Below are 17,630 nucleotides of genomic sequence, written 5' to 3'. Positions count from 1 at the left end.
CTTCACACTTGCGGATTTCCTGGAATATTTCTGACTGAATGCACTTCAGTTGTGGATAGAAGAGTCCGCGATACTGACTGGACACCGGATTCTCCCCCAAGGTCGTTACAGGGAATAATGTGTTACACGTCACTTCAAGGGACCTGAAAAATACAGGAAAAGCTGGTGATATAGAGTAAAAACGAGCTAAAAAGCCTTATGGTTCACTATGCCACTGGAGTAGTGTTGAACAAAATGTATGAGACAATGCCGTGCGAAAAAGAACTCAGAAAGTACAGTCACGTGGAAGGTGACGTAAATGGTTGCAGCCAGAGGGTAATCAGACAACCTGGCTCTCAATCTAACGTTGAGCTAACGATTCATCTCGCCGTTTAGAAAGTCAAGCAATGAAACAAAGCCGGTGACTCGAAACTTACTACTGAGTTTAACGGCACCTTAGCAACAGATATCGCGAACAGCCTTGGAGCCGATTGGTCCTTTCTCAAAACAAAGTCGCAGCAGAGGATCGCTGAATAAAATTTAGCTCCTAACTATTCTGCATCAGCAGACAGCTTATTTATCGTACTCTCCGGTGCAGATCACTAATGGCTTGCACCTTCAGTTCACAACAGTCACAGAGCATTCGTTGAACCGGAAGGGAATTTAATATACGCCGTAATCTCCTTGATAATTCTACTCTTCTATAGACCACCCACAACGAAAGCTTCCAATCATCTTTCGTCAGGACTTTCCATCTTTGTATAAACCCATCGTTTCGCTCCATTCCATGAAGTACCATTTACTCGACAGTCATAGTGAACAACCGTGAATGATGCGTCAATTCTCTGTAACACGACTTGTGAGGCATCGGACAATGCATCGATGGATTTTCAACTGTTCAACGTCCGGTGAGAAAGGGCTCAAAAACTTAAAGCAAGAAGCACACTGGTTACTCGTTTAGGTCCCCTCACATTGCATTGGACAACTTCAGGCTAGACATGCCCCTTCCTGTTGCTACTCTGTAGTAACTGTATTTTCCTCAGCTGAGTTTTCGGTCTGAGCCTCACAAGGTGGGATTTACGTCAAAACAACCACCAAAGGTGCGCAAGGTCTATTAATGCGCAAAACGAAGTCAAGAACAGTTGTACAGCGCGTCGTATATATAGCGTAGGCGATTATTACTTTCTGGAATTTCTGATGCGTTCTGGATGCGACATGGGCAACCGGTATTTGGCCAATACTGGGTCATGATTGGCTGCTGGGTCCAAATTCTCGACCAATCAGATCTCGTCTTGATACCGGACCGGCAAGCGTACCGAATTCTTGGCCAGTCTCGTGCGGGCTAGGGTTATCGGACGTAGCAGCGCCTGAAGAAGTGCGGTATAGCGGGATCCGCGTGGATTCCTGCCTAACATACTCCTCCCTTCTCACCTGATGTATACATCATTCACCTATATACGGTTGTTCATTGTTGAGCATTCATATACCACACTGGAAGCCTAAAAACTGGTGTCACAAATATCAGTGAGGCCTGGATACCAACAAGTGATGGTTCAGTTCAGATTGCTGGATAAACTCTTAAGATGCTGATCCCCCACTGCCACAAAAGGTGAATATGACTGACATTAGGGCCTGTGTAGCCGATCGACGTATTCCAGTTACTATTAGAAACAGTAGCTCTGCGTCGATGTTCCTGCCTACATACTCCTCCCTTCTCACCTGATGTATACATCATTCACCTATATACGGTTGTCCATTGTTGAGCATTCATATACCACACTGGAAGCCTAAAAACTGGTGTCACAAATATCAGTGAGGCCTGGATACCAACAAGTGATGGTTCAGTTCAGATTGCTGGATAAACTCTTAAGATGCTGATCCCCCACTGCCACAAAAGGTGAATATGACTGACATTAGGGCCTGTGTAGCCGATCGACGTATTCCAGTTACTATTAGAAACAGTAGCTCTGCGTCGATGAAACAGGAAACGGATAAAACATGGCAAAATCAAGACCCTCTAAAGACAAATGGCTAGTAAGTGTTTATACGGCCAGTCTACAGACAGTTCATCGAATGCAAACGCAAATACACAGACAAACATGTTATGTGTCACACGTCGTAACTCCCTGGGGGTCCAACTCAAAACTATTTGGAATTATGTTGATTTCTTTATCCAACAATATTCCCCGTAGTCTTTCTCTCTACCCCGACAGTATGGTTATTCGTCGCTAAAAATGAGACTGGATTCGACTGTTGTAACTGCCTTATAAAAGAGGAATCGTCACTCTAAACACTGACTAAATGGCTACAAGTACAGAGGACATATCTTAGTTACGGTCACCAGCGTAACGGTGGATACTACTGATGTGGGAGGCATGCGAGTAGTATGTTTTCTCGTAAATCCGCGTTGTGCCCCCTGAAAAGTGAGATCTATTACGGAATTTGTGGAGTCGCTTTGTAGCATTTACTTCGATTTGAGAAACAATCAATGAATATCCAGGAAAGTTCAGGAAGACGCGTTCAAGGAGAAGATGGATGTTCAGTTTTTGTAGACAAGATGCATATTGCCTCCCTGCCCATAGTCTGTAACTGCTCAGTTGCTGTAAACAACTCCGCGTCGAAGACCTTCTTCCTTTCACCAGTAATCTGAGAAACCAGTTATAACTAACGACCGAGTGATTCTTAATCCTTTTTTTAGCCGGAACCAAAAAATTGATTGGACTGCTAGGTTTGACAGGAAAATAACCTTTCGTAGCAACTTTTACAGAAACAGACTAAATCGGCAACTATATTTCACGATTTTATTTCTGGCGGATGTTTTTTCCGACCCGGTTTTGCGACTATGGGTAAAAATTTTCCAGTGTACTGCTTTCCTGTACATCAAAGATGGGGCGCGGTGGCAGAATTGGCGTTGGTGCTGAGGACAGGACGTAGATCTCACCTGAGTTTCGCATCGATGTCTTTCCAGCGATCCTGAATGCTTGCCGACCGACCTCCTGGATGAAGTCCACGGGCTTGCTTACGCTGAAGCCGACGAAATAAATCGCTGTAATCAATAAAAAAATCAATGTTTGCAAAAACAGTATCCTCGAAGGAACGTTGATAAACATCAAACTGGTAGTTTCATTCAATACTGACTTTCGGTGAGCTCCAGGTTTCTGAAATAGCTATCGTCAGACCATATCAGCAGTAAAGTGGAGAACCATAATCTGGTTCTTCCTGGTTTTTCCTTCATGCGGCTATCCTTTAAGGCTTCCTCTGTCAATTTTAAACTATACTTCCCTATGAGTAAGGTGGGTGTTGAATTTAGCCTAGACACATGGAACCGTCCATTTCATGTATTGGAGAACATTCAGGATGACCAGTGTAAGCGGCATGCCACATCAGTACAATATATTGTACACTGACATACCAGTTGTAATCTAGCTTTTACTGTTCAAAGTCTGTGCGTCCCGTTTAGGCTGGTGAGATATGGCATAGCTGAGATATTGGGCTACCATCACAAAGGGCTACCAAGAGACGTTAAAAAAACGTCCAGCTGTCTAGGTCCCATACCAACGAAAAGATGCACGAGGGCTGGGATACCGCCGGGTTGCCAGAGCCTACATGGGGGCAGTCGAGACGCTGAGGGTTAGATCGAACCACGGACCTTTCAGTCCGTAAGCTAACGCCTTAATCACTGGGCTTGTAGCTACCCCCTCACCCATATACTTGACTGTTCAGCTCACAATCGCTCACTGGATCACGAGACTTGTCCTTTTTATACTCGCAAACACGTCACATTAAGCTAACTCATCGGACATCGATTGTCTGTACCGTCTAGTGAGCGTAGCAACTACTCATGTACTGTCACACTCACGTACACGCAAACAGACCTACATATAGGGAAACCAAACACAGTCAGCACACAGACTCGCGCGCGTGCAGGGAGCAGGAAGCCAACCTCTCCACAAGTCCACGGACAATGGCACTGCGGAGAAGAGCACGTTCCCGCCGTCCGGACTTTCACCAAGGTACTCTCACAGACAATGAGTTCCTCTTTTGAATTGCTCCCATTTTGCATTGTATTTATTTTTATACGTGTGGCATCTCACCATTGTCAACTATACTAAAAACCTCTATTAGTGCCTATACCTTCTGATTTGTATTATGGCTATCAACTGTGCACTAACATGCCCTAACAATAAATAAAGCCCACTGCATCTTACTTTTGGCAAGCCTTCTGTGTCTAAATTCATGTTTTTCAACCAAGAGGTGAAAAAATTAAGGAAATCAACCATAACTCTGAAAGAGTGCCTAATAGGTTTGATCAATCAACGAAACCGTGACACTTCAAGCAACCCTCGAAGTTTTTGCCGTGGTGACATAGTGGGATTCTCCGAAAAAACCTAACACGATCGTGACAAACGATAGTTTACCAAAGCCGCTTTGTCACATTGGGGAATGCTGGCCAACTTCAAACTGCTATCGTAATAAGACCTTCCGTAGGTAGCTAGAAGAATATGAAATTTCAGCAGATAGTTCACGCCGTAACTGTTTCATGAAGAAAGGCCTACAGGTATCCTACATCTGCTTGGTTTTTGTTGGGAATCATCTGCACTGCTCGAAAAAGGGGACTTGAAGCAGTGATCTCCACTGGTGTAGCGGTGATACTACTGATGGAGGAGGTATGCGAGTAGTATGTTTTCTCGTGAATCCGCTTCGCGTCTCTTGAATAGTGAGATCTGTTACGGAATTTGTGGAGTCGCTTTGTAGCGTTTGTTTGCAATTAGCAGTCAATGAATATCCCGGAAAGTTCGGGAAGACGCGTTCAAGGTGAAGATAGTTATTCCGTTTTGTAAACAACATGCATGTGAGAGTTTTGATCCCCTGTCCAATAGTCTGTAACTGTTCAGCTGGCATTTCCTGATAAATAACTCCGCAACGAATGCGTCCTTCTTTTCACTGGTAAATGGACAATACATGACTCATTCACATATATGATACAGTTGGGATCATTATCCATCACACTACCGGGAGAAGAGATATCGAAGAGATATCATCAATATGATGTTCTCTGCAACGGAATGACACTACCGGCTCTCCAGCCATTCAACACAGCCTTTTAATGAAAGTGAACTCGAGCTTCGAACAACTGCTCCACGGTGCTCCGTTTTTTTCCTGAACGTTCTAGTTTAAACTATCGGTGACCTTGGACAAAGGTCGGCTGGTCTCAGGTGCCGCCGAGTCCAAAAGGTTAGGGGACCAATCGGGAACGAAAATATTCGAACACTCGGTAATGCATGCACAGAGCAGCACACGATGCTGTTTATAAACCAACAAACACCCATTTTTGCAATAATGAACTCAGATATCCCTGGATTGAAGTGAATTCTTCTTTATCGATTTTCTCAACGAAGTACATGGCTCGTATGCATGACCTTGTGTATAGCTCAACATTGAACACTGTTTCTGTACTGAGTAACGGTCCTTCGGCCAGTCAACTGAGCACTTTAGTGAAGGTGAACTCGGGTTCGAATTATCTAATTATGAACGCTGTATTTTATTCAAACTTGCAAAAGCCGACCCAGCTTCCACAGAGTCAATCAGATAGCGGGCCAACCACGAGCGAATAGCGTTGGAAATGTAGTGAAACATGCAGAGAGTGGTCAACAATGCTGTTTCGTAGTCTAATAAGAACCCGTGTTTTTACTGTATTAGACTAAGATTCCCCTGGAGTGGTGCGTATCCTTTTGATCGATTCAACAGCGGTAGAGTGTGACCATCTGTCAAACAGTCAGTTTGGGCCAATGATCCTCTTCAAAGTGACCCCTCGAACGAAGATTTCTCAGTCAGGTCAATGAGGCTTGTGTGATTATCCCCTTCTGAGCAGATTACTTCTCCTTTGTAGATAGTGCGGAGATTGGTGTTGTTAAGCTGGACCCAGAAAGACCATGCCTATACATATTTTGAAGCTATTGTAACCTGGTTGCATTCGATTGCATCTGTACCCACTCGCTTGAGGAGTCAGGGAAAAATAAGCGGAACACGGTAGGTTGATCCAGTTGAAGGAAGCCACCCAAATGGACCCAATAACAATATGATATAACAGAGACTGCTCAGTGGTTAGAGCCCGAATTTACTGACTGAAATGTCTGTGGTTCGAATCCGACCTTTGCATCTCGATTTCCCTTGTCTAGGTCTGAGCAACCTGGCCGTATCCCAGCCCTCATGCCTCCATCGGGTGGCGTGGCAGCTTGGCACCAAAAGGATTTTAAAAAGAAGCATGGACTTGTTATAACCCGAATATGAATCACAGAAGCCGACGAACTCATTCTGCTCCAGGGGAAAGTCACGGTAAAGTAAAATGAACTGAAGTACTGATGAGGACTCGAACAGGGCGTTTACGGAAACACAAAGCTTATGCTACGATCAGATTTAGGTCGGAAATAACTACGGATAACCAGTTGTGCTTCCTTGCTGGCAAAGTGAATCCATATGAAGCTGGGTATATTCAAAGCTGAGTTATTTCAAAAAGGTCCCACTCAATACACTGATTTTGCGAAGCTTTGATTCTTTCTGACACATTAGAAACTATTCAGATTTCTAGTAAATCAAGTTAGATATACTTCCTCAAAGGTAGCGTTGTTTTGCCCAAACAATATGCTGTGAGAAAGTGGTTAGCGAGACCTCTCAGGTACTCCATTTACTTGAGTTTACTTGTACTGCGTCCTACACTGGTGCGGCGGCCGTCTACTTGGATCGAAGAGCATGCGTCCCTCTGGGTAAACCAGAAGAGAGCGATGTTGCTCTGAGGACTGTTGCATCTCACCTTGTCTACTCTAGACATTTGGGGTCAAACCGAAACCTGCCTAATTGGTATAGGTTGTCCATTTCGATCGATCGAATTTCAATAAACTCTGGTAAACTAGTGAAACGAAAAAGGCCTTCGCCGCGAAGTTGTTTACCTGAAAACACCAACTGATCAGTTACAGACTATTGGACAGGAAAGCGGAACCCCCATATGCATCTTGTTTACCAAAAACTGAATATCCATCTTCCCCGTGAACGTGTCTTCCAGAACTTTCCTGGATATTCATTGACTGCTACTCAAATGCAAGCAAATGCTACAAAGCGACTCCACAAATTCGGTAATGTAAACGTACTACTCTCACACCTCATCAGTAGTATCCACCGTCACACTAGTATCATGGTGGGGGCTAGCTCCGTAAGGCCACTGATTGCTGACATGTGCTCCCGTAAATGCCCTGTTTAAGACCTTGACCTGTCATGACCTTCAGTAGTCCCTCAGTCCACAGAGGGAATATGTGGTTCGATCTGACTATCTAACTCCCTTCTGATGACGCAAGGTTACAGCGCAACGTAACCCATCTTATTTCGTGTGTGTAGGTTGTTTTCGATTTTGTTCTACCGTACAGTCTGCGGAAATCAGATGAAAAATTGGTAAAGCCACCTCAGGCGTGTGTCATGTAGAAAAAAGCTCTCCAATCGCAAAGATTGAAGTTTTTTCTTACTCTGTAGCTTCAGCGAGACGGGAATAACAGAATCGCCAGATTGTGCACATCATTAGATTGTATGAAGCATAGCAAAGACATCCGAATGTAACAAAACACAAGATCATTTATCACTCGTCGTTCTTGGTCATCATGGAAGATATTTGAAATTTCTCGGAACATAACCGATGAACTGCCACTGTTGTGCCTGCGGAGAGACCTATGGGCGACCTGGTGTTTTCCACTAGAGTCACGTGATCTATTAAAGACGTTACAATGTCCCTGTATTTTCTCTTTTGTTCGTTTGTATTGGTTTCCAGCTGATTATTTTGAGAATCTTATCCTTTATTTCCCCTTCCCTGCTCAGCGTTAATTACAATCCTGGTGGGGTTGTACAAAACCAGGAAGTTGGCAATGAGTTTGTGACGAGATGTTTGTGTTAACTGACTAAATAAGGAGCCCTTCAAACTTTTAAGCGGTCCAGTCCGGACCAGAATCTGCAGTTTTCTAACGGGTGGTCTCGTTGAGCCTTGGAGAATGAAGGCAATGCGATGGACCGCCCGGATTGACCCATGCGTCGAATTTCATGAGGAATCCGACTACTGAAAAATGGTCGGATAACTGGTACTAACTTTCCTTAAGAAGGGGCATGATAGGTATCAAGTCGTGGTCACATAGTCTGCACGGTGGACATACCACGCAAACTATTGAGTTCATAAAAAGCGGTTGGTAAAAACGCGTCTTTGGTATACACAGTCTAAACATCGGAGTTACACTCATTTGACGAGTCATAGTCAAAAAGAAGCTCGTATTAGATTACTTTCCTAGGATTGAATACGTTCGATGTACGAGATGAACTTTGGGGGGTCAATGCTCCTTCCCTCGCAACCTTGCTGTGTTTTCGCCAGTTACTTTTTTCAACGAACCATTATGGCAGACATGTACTGAATTTCACTTTGCTGTTGTCAAGACACGTGAGCTTTTCCGTCAACTCACCAGGATTGTTTTTGTTCCATGTATTCGGTAACCTCAGCCAGAAGAAGGTCTTTCAGCCCATCGTGGACTAGTTTTTGATCCTCTTTATCGATTATTACCTCTTCACCGACCATCTAGGAAAGGAAGCCGTGGGATATTGATGAACATGATTTGTCATCTTCAGTAGTATAAAAATGATGCAAAAGTTAGGAAAAAAACTCGACCAAAGTTTATGAGCCAGTCCTCATCAAAGTGAAACTTGCGTTCGAAGTCTATCGTCTTTTTCGGTACTTGTTCAGGCCAAAGGTCAGGACCGTGAACCCCATTACCAACTGGGTACGTTACTGGGAGAAGGACAAGTGGCTGAGTGCTGTCCAAGCATCGCCCAATGTCACTGAATGTCTCGCCGACAGAAAGCTCTTTGAATAAAACAGTTTGAAAATGCAACTGTTGTTGACTGAACAACAGAATATCGCTAGATGATTCTTCCCACTGAGCTGATACTTTCTGACTGTTAGGCAGAATTCCACACGGATCCCGCTTTACCGCACGTCTTTAGGCGCTGCTACGGCCGAGAAGCCTGACCCGCACGAGATTGGCCAAGAATTCGGGACACTTGCCGGTCCGGCATCAAGACGAGATCTGATTGGTCCAGAATCTGGACCCAACAGCCAATCGTGACCCAGTATTGGCCGAATGCCGGTTGCCAATGGCGCATCCAGAACGCGTCAGAAATTCCAGAAAGTTATGCTATACATACGAAGCGCTGTACAACTGTTCTTGACTTCGTTTTGCGCATTAATAGACCTTGTGAACTTTTGGTGGTTGTTTTGACGTGAACGCTAGCTTGGGAGGCTCAGACCGAGAACTAAGCTGAGGAAAATACCGTTACCACACTGAACTAATTTGGCATCCAAATATTTTGGCCCGGGTATTTCGGTTCACAGACATTGTGACCTCGGGTATCGATAAATCCATTGTTTATGAACCTCTAGAATCAGAACAGGATCTTAAAACTTCAGGACGCCTAGCAAATTGGACTAGAGATCCAGAAATTCATGGGGGACCCTCGGGCCAACGGATGACAGCACACACCAAAAAGCAAGTCCGATTAGCCATGCTGATCTGGTCGGTGCATGATGTGAGGTGTTATGCCACAGAACTGATATTCGATCGGTTGGAATCGGGAATAGGTTGGGAAGCAAAAAAACTTAAACGGGTATAAGACAAACAATATAGGAAAAAATGGACACCAAAACCCTGTTTTGGGGTTCTGTTGCTCAACTCACACGATCCTACGTCAGACGTCAGAACAGGAAATTAGATTTTCGTCTTGGTTACATCACTACTCATCATTACCTTATTTTGAAACATCTCCTTTCATGAAAGTTTGCTTAGTTTAAGGAACACTGACTTTTATTTACTGTATGTCTGGTTTTCAAAGAATAACGACTTTGCAGATCTCAAATAGCACCAGGAAGTACCTGAGACCGGGCCACTTATTTTGGAATGTAACATCATCACCATCATCAACATCAAAGACAGCAACATCAGTGTTGGCACTGATGCTTCACTGCCGTACAACCATAAGGTTCGTCCCCCTTGATTCTCACGAGTCGAGACTTCGCGTGCCGCCATGAGACGACGAAGAATCAATGACGCCAGAAGCCTTGTCACAACAGGCGTCAAGCTAACAGACAGGCACGAGGAATCCACCGCCATCCTTGAAGAGAGCAGGTGGAAGGTCGTCAGGACCAGCAGCACGATGACGCTTGAGTAGAAAAAAAAAATAGGCATTTGGACACTTCTGGGACTGAAGGCGGCTCCATATTTACGGTCCACCTTTCTGTTGAAGGCCAGGTTTCTGGATTGAAGGTGGCAGACAGCCAGCTGAACTGATGCTCGAAGTACTGTGCCCAGCGCTCTAAACCTCCTGCTTTGTTGCATATCAGGGAGCCATTTTTCTGCCTGATTATTTGCTGACAAGAGGTTTCCGAGGACCAGTCGAACGAATCAAGTGGAACAATTTGCGCACGTTTTCAGCATTCTTTGCATCTTTCATTTTTTCGACTTTTTGGGTCCACCAAGCTTCTCGGTCTGCGCGGACACTCAGTTTCACCTGGCGTCGGATGATGCGTCGGATGGAGTTGTGGTGGCGACCAGGTGGAATCTGTCGCCGGGTCTCCAGCAAGGACACGGTCCTATCAGAGATCCAATGCTTGGATGATGTTGGCCGGGTTGTACCGCAAGCAGACGCTCCTGCGTCTTCAGGTTTTCGGAGGCGTCTTCAGGTTTTCGACCACCGATGCCTCAGAAGCGTGGCTGGTTGTGGATGGCGTCAGCGTATCAGCAACGAGGCGATTAGAAAACGGGTATTTGGTTGTGCTGCAGGCACCTCAATCCGGGAAAACATCCAGCATCATCGACTACGATGGCTTGGTCATGTGCTACGCATGCCAAAACACCGTCTACCAAGACGAGTGTTGTTCTCCGTGCCTCCTTCGGGATGGCGCAAACCGCGAGGCGGACAGCACATGACTTGGCAAAAAGGCGTGAAAGAGATCACGAAGAGTTTGGGTGTTGTTGGTGTGGTGAGACTTCCAGGATGGGGTCCCCGTGACCCCATCTGTGCTTGGCTGGAGACGTTGCAAGAAATGCCGGTTAATCGATGTCAGTGGCGTTCGTGCTGTCAGTTTCTCTCCAGATTGTCTGATTGAGCGGTTGGAGGCGTAGGCACCCCAGTATGCTTGACATAGACCAGCAGCCAACATAGGCCAGACGAACCTTATGGTTGTACGGCAGTGAAGCATCAGTGGAAGCACTGATGTTACTGTCTTTGATGATGATGATTAGTTGGCAAAGCAGGAAACCAAGGACCGATACAGTGTTGCACGACCGATCAGCAGACCAAGATACAGCGTCCCGAAGAAGCGACGCTTCAGACGCTGGCTCTGGCCCTTGGTGACAAATTTACAAGACGGGCGTTCTCCATCCCTCAAAACTAGGGACGCACGGCTTAGAGGCTGCTGGATAGACCTCACTCTGCTTGACGTGGAGATCCGAAATCTCAGAATAAAGCCCTTTTCAAGCCATTCATCTGTGCCATGCGCGACATACGTGCCGTTCCGGCCGAAACACGGGTTCCCGGTCTTGGTTCACAACGCATAAAATTACCAGGTATTGAAGTCCCCTATTGGAGGTCACAAATGATAAGTCGTGTCTGCATGGTTTGGCCCTCGCCCTTAGCAAACTCGAACAAGGGGTTTCTCTCTTGCATGAGGCAGTATCGTCTGGGATCTAAACAGCTCCTTTCCAAGGCCCCCAATTAATCTGACAATGACAGCTGTCTATCCCTCTACACCATCGAACAGGTTCTTCAAGAACGGTTTCCACGATGAGGTCGCCGAGGTACACAAACCGCCACACCACGGTAAGGTCCAGTCTCTTCGTGACGGTAACAGCTACGACCGGTACCATTAGCTACACCGTTTTGGAGTACATTAACGGACAGATTAGGATTAGTTAACTAATTAACTAATTAATCGATTAAATAAGGTAACATGTCCAGATACATTTCGTTTTATGGAGCTCCAGAGTGTGACAGCACATGGAGAGCTACGCACCAATCAGCTCTCAGTTGAAATTTTGCGGTCACTCGAAGTTGGTAGTCAAAACGACAAGTTCGAATACTTCTGAAACTGTTCCATGACCCCAGTCTTTTGCAATTTCCAGAAGAATTACAGAAATGAGCATTTTGCGTCGTATTTTATAATACTGACTTGTTCATATAGCCATTTTCAATATATTTTACTTTCGTGGGTCCCAGTTCGATAGGGAATTCGACCTTGAAAAAATTTCTAGAGGGTCATGCGACTCATTAACAGAAATTACAGTCAGAAACGGAGGAAGGCCGTGTACCGGATTTCGTCCCCATCTGGGCTGAAATCGTCAACGCCTTGGGTAACTCCGCCTGGCCCGGCTAGAGACCACAGCAAAGGGGCTCAACAATATACCTGTCTATCTGATGATCACCCACTAAACCAACAATGGACCATTTTTTCTGGACGCGTGCAGACATGAAAAAGCACATGTGTAGAGAACGATGCATCCTCAAGGTCACCACTGATACCATACCGTACAGCAGGTGCGTTGGAGCGGCTTACGAGACACGGCTCAGCAGCGTGCGGTCAGCGGAAACTGTTCACGCAGGGACGTCGCCATTGGCTAGACAGAACGACCATAATTGGCCATTTAGCCATCCTATGTGTTTACGCAGAGGCTCTGTCTGTTTGTCCTGACTATGCAGTAATGTTCCCGGGTTCTCGCGCAGTCCAGCGAGCCCAGTTCAGGTGAACCAATAGACGGCCAATCACGACACAACAGAAATACCACTCAGAACGGTGTTGGAAACTCTCTTCTTTGGGTTAATCAGGTAGGTGTCATCCTCGAGTTTCCGAAATTTGTGGACAACAGCCATTTACAAACTAAAGCGCTTCTTAGGAGGGGCTTTGCTGAATTCCAACTGTCTCCCTCGGTTATGTTACGCTTCAACCAAATGTGCTGCACAGTTCTCAAATCAAAACGAAATTAGTGTGAAAATGAGCGTGTTTCGCTAACAAACCGAGTTCTGTTTCTACAAGCGCTGGATGGACTTGAGCAAATGGAGACAAACGACAAACATTCTGTACTTTTATCCTATTGTCATAACCAGTTAGTGTCAACTTACAACCTGTTTGGGTTTAATGCAATAATAAGTTCAAAACGACGGGATAAAAATCGAACGTAGGGGATGCCGAAATACTATGAAGAATAAAGTAAGCAAACAAATTTTTCTGATTGCTCAATGGTTCCAAATCAAAGTATAACTGCGATGCTAACTAAGACATACCGGGATTTCTCCGAGATCCTCATAGACAGGTATCCATTGCGAGCGGACAGCTTCTGAAATGCGGAGAATTGATCACGGTTATTGATTTGATTTAGCTGATCAAGAGGATTGACGTTTAGGGTTTCATTTGGACGACTTGCTTAAACAATCAACGTATTGGCAAAATACATACATTTGCAAACAAATTTGGTTTTGCGTGAGACTCACCTGGAACCCGGCTGAATCTCTCGTTCATGATGTTTTCAAGCAACTGAATGCGCTGCAACCGGCCGCCTCATGTTACAGTTGGTATGGTAATAAAGATATCGCGATATATGTATATGCGTAATACACTACTCATAAGTAGGGCTGACGGAAACTCGGAAACTGAGTCTACATGATGAGCCCCAAGAAGGGCAAAACCGGACGTGGGTTGTCGAAGAACCAAGTTATTACTTTTGTTCCGCGATACGTACACAAGTGGATGGATGATTTCGCATTGGTAAGGTCATTAGGGTCGTGGCTCGCAGGCATATTTACGGGCACTTTGGGGTGTGGACTCCAAGAGGGGAGTGAGTAACTGGTGATATATTGATGTCATGAGGAAGAATTATGTGCATGTTGCAAGGAACGTGATCAGACTGATGAATGTACGTGAAATGGTGTACGCGAAATTGGTTAGAGTGCGAAGTTACTGACCAGAAGGTCCATGGTTCGAACTCAACCTCTGCATCTCGACTTCCCCTATCTAGGCTTGGGCAACCTGGAAGAATCCCAAACCTAGCGCTTCCTTCGGCTGGCACGGCAGCTAGGAACCGAAAGGATGTCACAGCTGAACGATTTTTCGCAGTAGAAGTTGATGTAAAATCGGGGATGCGCCTACTTCATGAGCCCCAAGAGGGACAGAATAGGTCGTGGGCTGTCGAAACGTTTTCACCAACCTTATGAGTAGCGTACTCAATCAAGATGCCGTAGAAGTTGATGTAAAATCGGGGATACGCCTATTTCATGAGCCCCAAGAGGGACAGAATAAGTGGTGGGCTGTCGAAACGTTTTCATCAACCTTATGAGTAGCGTACTCAATCAAGAAAATATACTCACATACCATACCAACTAAAAAATGATGCGGTCTTTGTGCAGCACAGTTAGCAAAAGAATAGCATTCCCGAGAGATTCAGCTGAATTCCACGTTAACACGAAGTAGATTGGCGAATATGTGTATCTGAGTGAGTAAGCAAAACAAAGTGCCGACAAAAACTCGATGATCGAGCCTATCCGATGAGTTCAAGGAAGGACGAAACCGGTCGTGCACTGTCGAAGGTTTTCCGACCAACCTATGAGTCTTAGGTTAAGTGACCAAGAGGGAATACCTTCTGATAAGGTAGCTGGATCTGATGACTTTTTCTGGGAAAAATCATCTGGAGAGGCAATATCTACACCTTAAATGTTTCGCCCTCAAGGAACAAAGACAACCGTGGCGAAGATCTATATCACAGGCTTTACAGCATTGTGCTCACCTTCTGGAAGACACCTTGGTTAAGAACCGCCATCTGTTGAAGTTCATACAGAAACACTACACCTCCTTACTTGAATGCGGGGCACATCTAACCGTCCGCGAAAATTCAACCTAACTGTCCTTGTCTTTTAACTGACATGGTCTGTATTTCCTGACTGCAGTGACTAAATTTGTCTACAATGTTGCTGAATTGGTCCCTTTTCAACAGAAAACTATCTACCCTTTGTTGTGATCGCCATAACCTAGCCTATCGGTTGGATTGCATCTGTGTTTCTAAATAAATCAGTAAAAATACCTCGGACATATGGGGACACGAATAAGTTAGCGATACCGCAGTCGCGTGCGTCAAAAAGCAGCGATTACTAGACGATGGTCCCAATTTAGAATCAATGGTGGCCTTTAAAGCGATGTTTAAACCAAATCAGATGTAATATATTGAGTTACTCATCGATTGTGTGATAAGTAACGTTTTACTGTTATTCACTTCCGTTTGTGAATTTTTTTCACTTCTTTGTTAGGTTGTTAGCTTCACTCATGTCACAGTAATGACTATTTTCTATCTTTATTAAGCGAGATGGCACACCTGTTCTGCTTCTTTTCTGTCCCCCCTCGACTAATCGATTTCATTTGTCTGGTTGATATCACATGCTCTGCCTTCATTGCACTGAATGCCCTAGCTACTCAGGCCCGCCCCAGCAGTCGACACGACCTTGTGAAGATCGGTCAACACGCCCGGTTTTATGTGACCACTGCAGTTAATATTACCCGATCGCCTTTTCAGCTGAGGTCCAAAACACATGACATCTTGCTTTCTAAAACTGACGTTTTTCAGAATCTGTCTGAGTTAGATTTGTTGCTGCTGTTTTCGTACAGTAATGAGTTAGATAACACCGATGAGATCGGTGGAAAAGATTAGCTCTGTGCAACAAAACTATGGTTTTCTCAGTATAGAATAGGTCTGAATCACTCTTTGAGGGAGACGCTTTGTTGTTGACGGTCTCTTCCAATACACAATGAAGCACACGAGATACAGGACATTTATGTTCTGATAGTGAATTGAACAGACTTACTACTCACAAGGTACTGAAAACTCTTCGACGGCTCACGAAGGGCGGTTCCACCCTTCTTGTGACCCATCAAGTTTCCGTCAAACTTATGTTCTACTCGAACCCGAGTTGCGCCTACATGATGAGCCTCAAGGAGGGCGAAACCGGTCATGAGCTGTCGAAGAATTTTCAGCAACCCTGTGAACAGTATATGAAAATATACCGCGATATCTCGAATATCGTACCAACTGGAACATGAAGCGGCCTTTTGAAAATTATCCTAAACGAAAGGTTCATTTGGGTCACCCGTGGAAACCCAGTTGATGAACAGACTTACATTTGGGACCACTGCCTCGTTCAATCACACTCGGGAGGATTTGATAGCCATCTTGTGTAATCCAGTTAGCATGAACCATCGAGTAGCATTAAGAAAATGACTGAGTCACTCATGTATACCAGCTACCAAATCGTGGTTGTCTCCAGCCGTGGACGAATAACTGCAATTCCCGCTGAATCCTGCCTTGGATTTCTCCAGATCGAAAATTCTGTTGACCTCTTGTGACAACCCTTCAGCTGGCAGGGACAACATTCTACTCAGGTACATGGAATTCCCTTAAAACGGCAGTGTTTAAACTGTCACAAAGCCGGACGCATGAAAAAGCGCAACGGCCGTCTGAACACATACCTGGCAACCTTGAAACACATTTCGCGAGATCGCTGACAGTGGCACAGCCTGAAAAATCAAGGAATAGATGCACTGTGTTCTGTATGAATCCAGACTGAAAGTCGCCGAGAATGGTGCCGAACAGATTCCGAAGGCGCGCCAAAGAGAAGTCATTCGGAGATGCGATGATATGAGAATTGTCCAGAAAGACGCAAGTGCGAACGTCGCGAATGTTTCTTCCTGGAAAAATAGAAAGAGAATTTAAACAGTTTGTCAACGTCGATTCGCTGAAGCAAAAGGGTTCATTCACTCGGGCACAGTGTCTGAAAAATCCTTTTTCCCAACCTAAAGTCGTCACATTGTATAGGTGGTCGGGCTTCTGTGCTCTGATGATCCTGCGGGCTGTAGTGGTTGGAACTCAGTTCCGAATGTTTCAAAAATGCCAGAAAGACCAACAGGGAACAGCCCGACGAAGAGTAGCGAGTCCCTATACTGCCAATAGTCGTATCACGAGGCGATCTGGGGTAAAGTCCCACTATCCTGTGCGATAGGATTGCGAAGGCAGTACGGCACTTTCCCCAGACGACCAGTACGTCCATATTTATGGAATCAGAGATTCTGCCTTCCCTCGAGGAAGGATCGGTTAAAAAAGTTCGGCCCCAAAAACCGCACACTCCGATCGCCCAACGGTTGACCGTCACCGCTGGCGCATTATTCAATACGGTCGAAATACCTTTAAAACCAGAGAGCCTGGTGGCGATCAAAATGCACCTGCTGTGCGCAGCTGCACTAGGAGTGAGACAGTACTGTCGTACTCTCTGCGCCCTCGGGTCAGGCCAGCCCCCTGCGTCCAGGTGGGTCGTTGGCTCCAAGAAGGACCCCCAGCAACCTCTGTCACGCGGCCCAAACTCTTGAGTCAGAGGCTAGGGTAGGGTCCCCGAACAAAACCCTACATCCCCACACTGCACTGTGGGTTAGACTTTTGAGTCAAAGGCTCAAGGTGGGGTACCTCAACCAAACCCCCTTCCTCGGCCTGGGCAACGGGAAGTATCATTTGCCCTTACAGCTCTTCACTTACCGGCCTTCTCCC

The 17,630-nt window shown here is 45.5% G+C and overlaps 1 protein-coding gene across 1 annotated transcript in view; it reads right to left on the bottom strand.

The window, feature by feature from the left end:
- T265_13767 (hypothetical protein) overlaps positions 1 to 8,593 on the bottom strand; it is a gene marked incomplete at both ends in the record, with an annotated part of 15,718 nt that extends 7,125 nt beyond the window's left edge. Inside the window, one exon of the mRNA XM_009170424.1 lies at positions 8,469 to 8,593. Within this exon, the coding sequence (XP_009168688.1) occupies positions 8,469 to 8,581 (113 nt within the window). The remainder of the gene's footprint in view (positions 1 to 8,468) is intronic.
- Between the last annotated feature and the right edge of the window lie 9,037 nt (positions 8,594 to 17,630).

The sequence above is a fragment of the Opisthorchis viverrini genome (assembly GCF_000715545.1).
Source record: "Opisthorchis viverrini unplaced genomic scaffold opera_v5_101, whole genome shotgun sequence".
In the NCBI taxonomy this organism is placed as follows: Eukaryota; Metazoa; Platyhelminthes; class Trematoda; order Opisthorchiida; family Opisthorchiidae; genus Opisthorchis; species Opisthorchis viverrini.
Note: the sequence above shows the minus strand (reverse complement) of the source record. Positions and strands in the feature narration are given on the sequence as shown.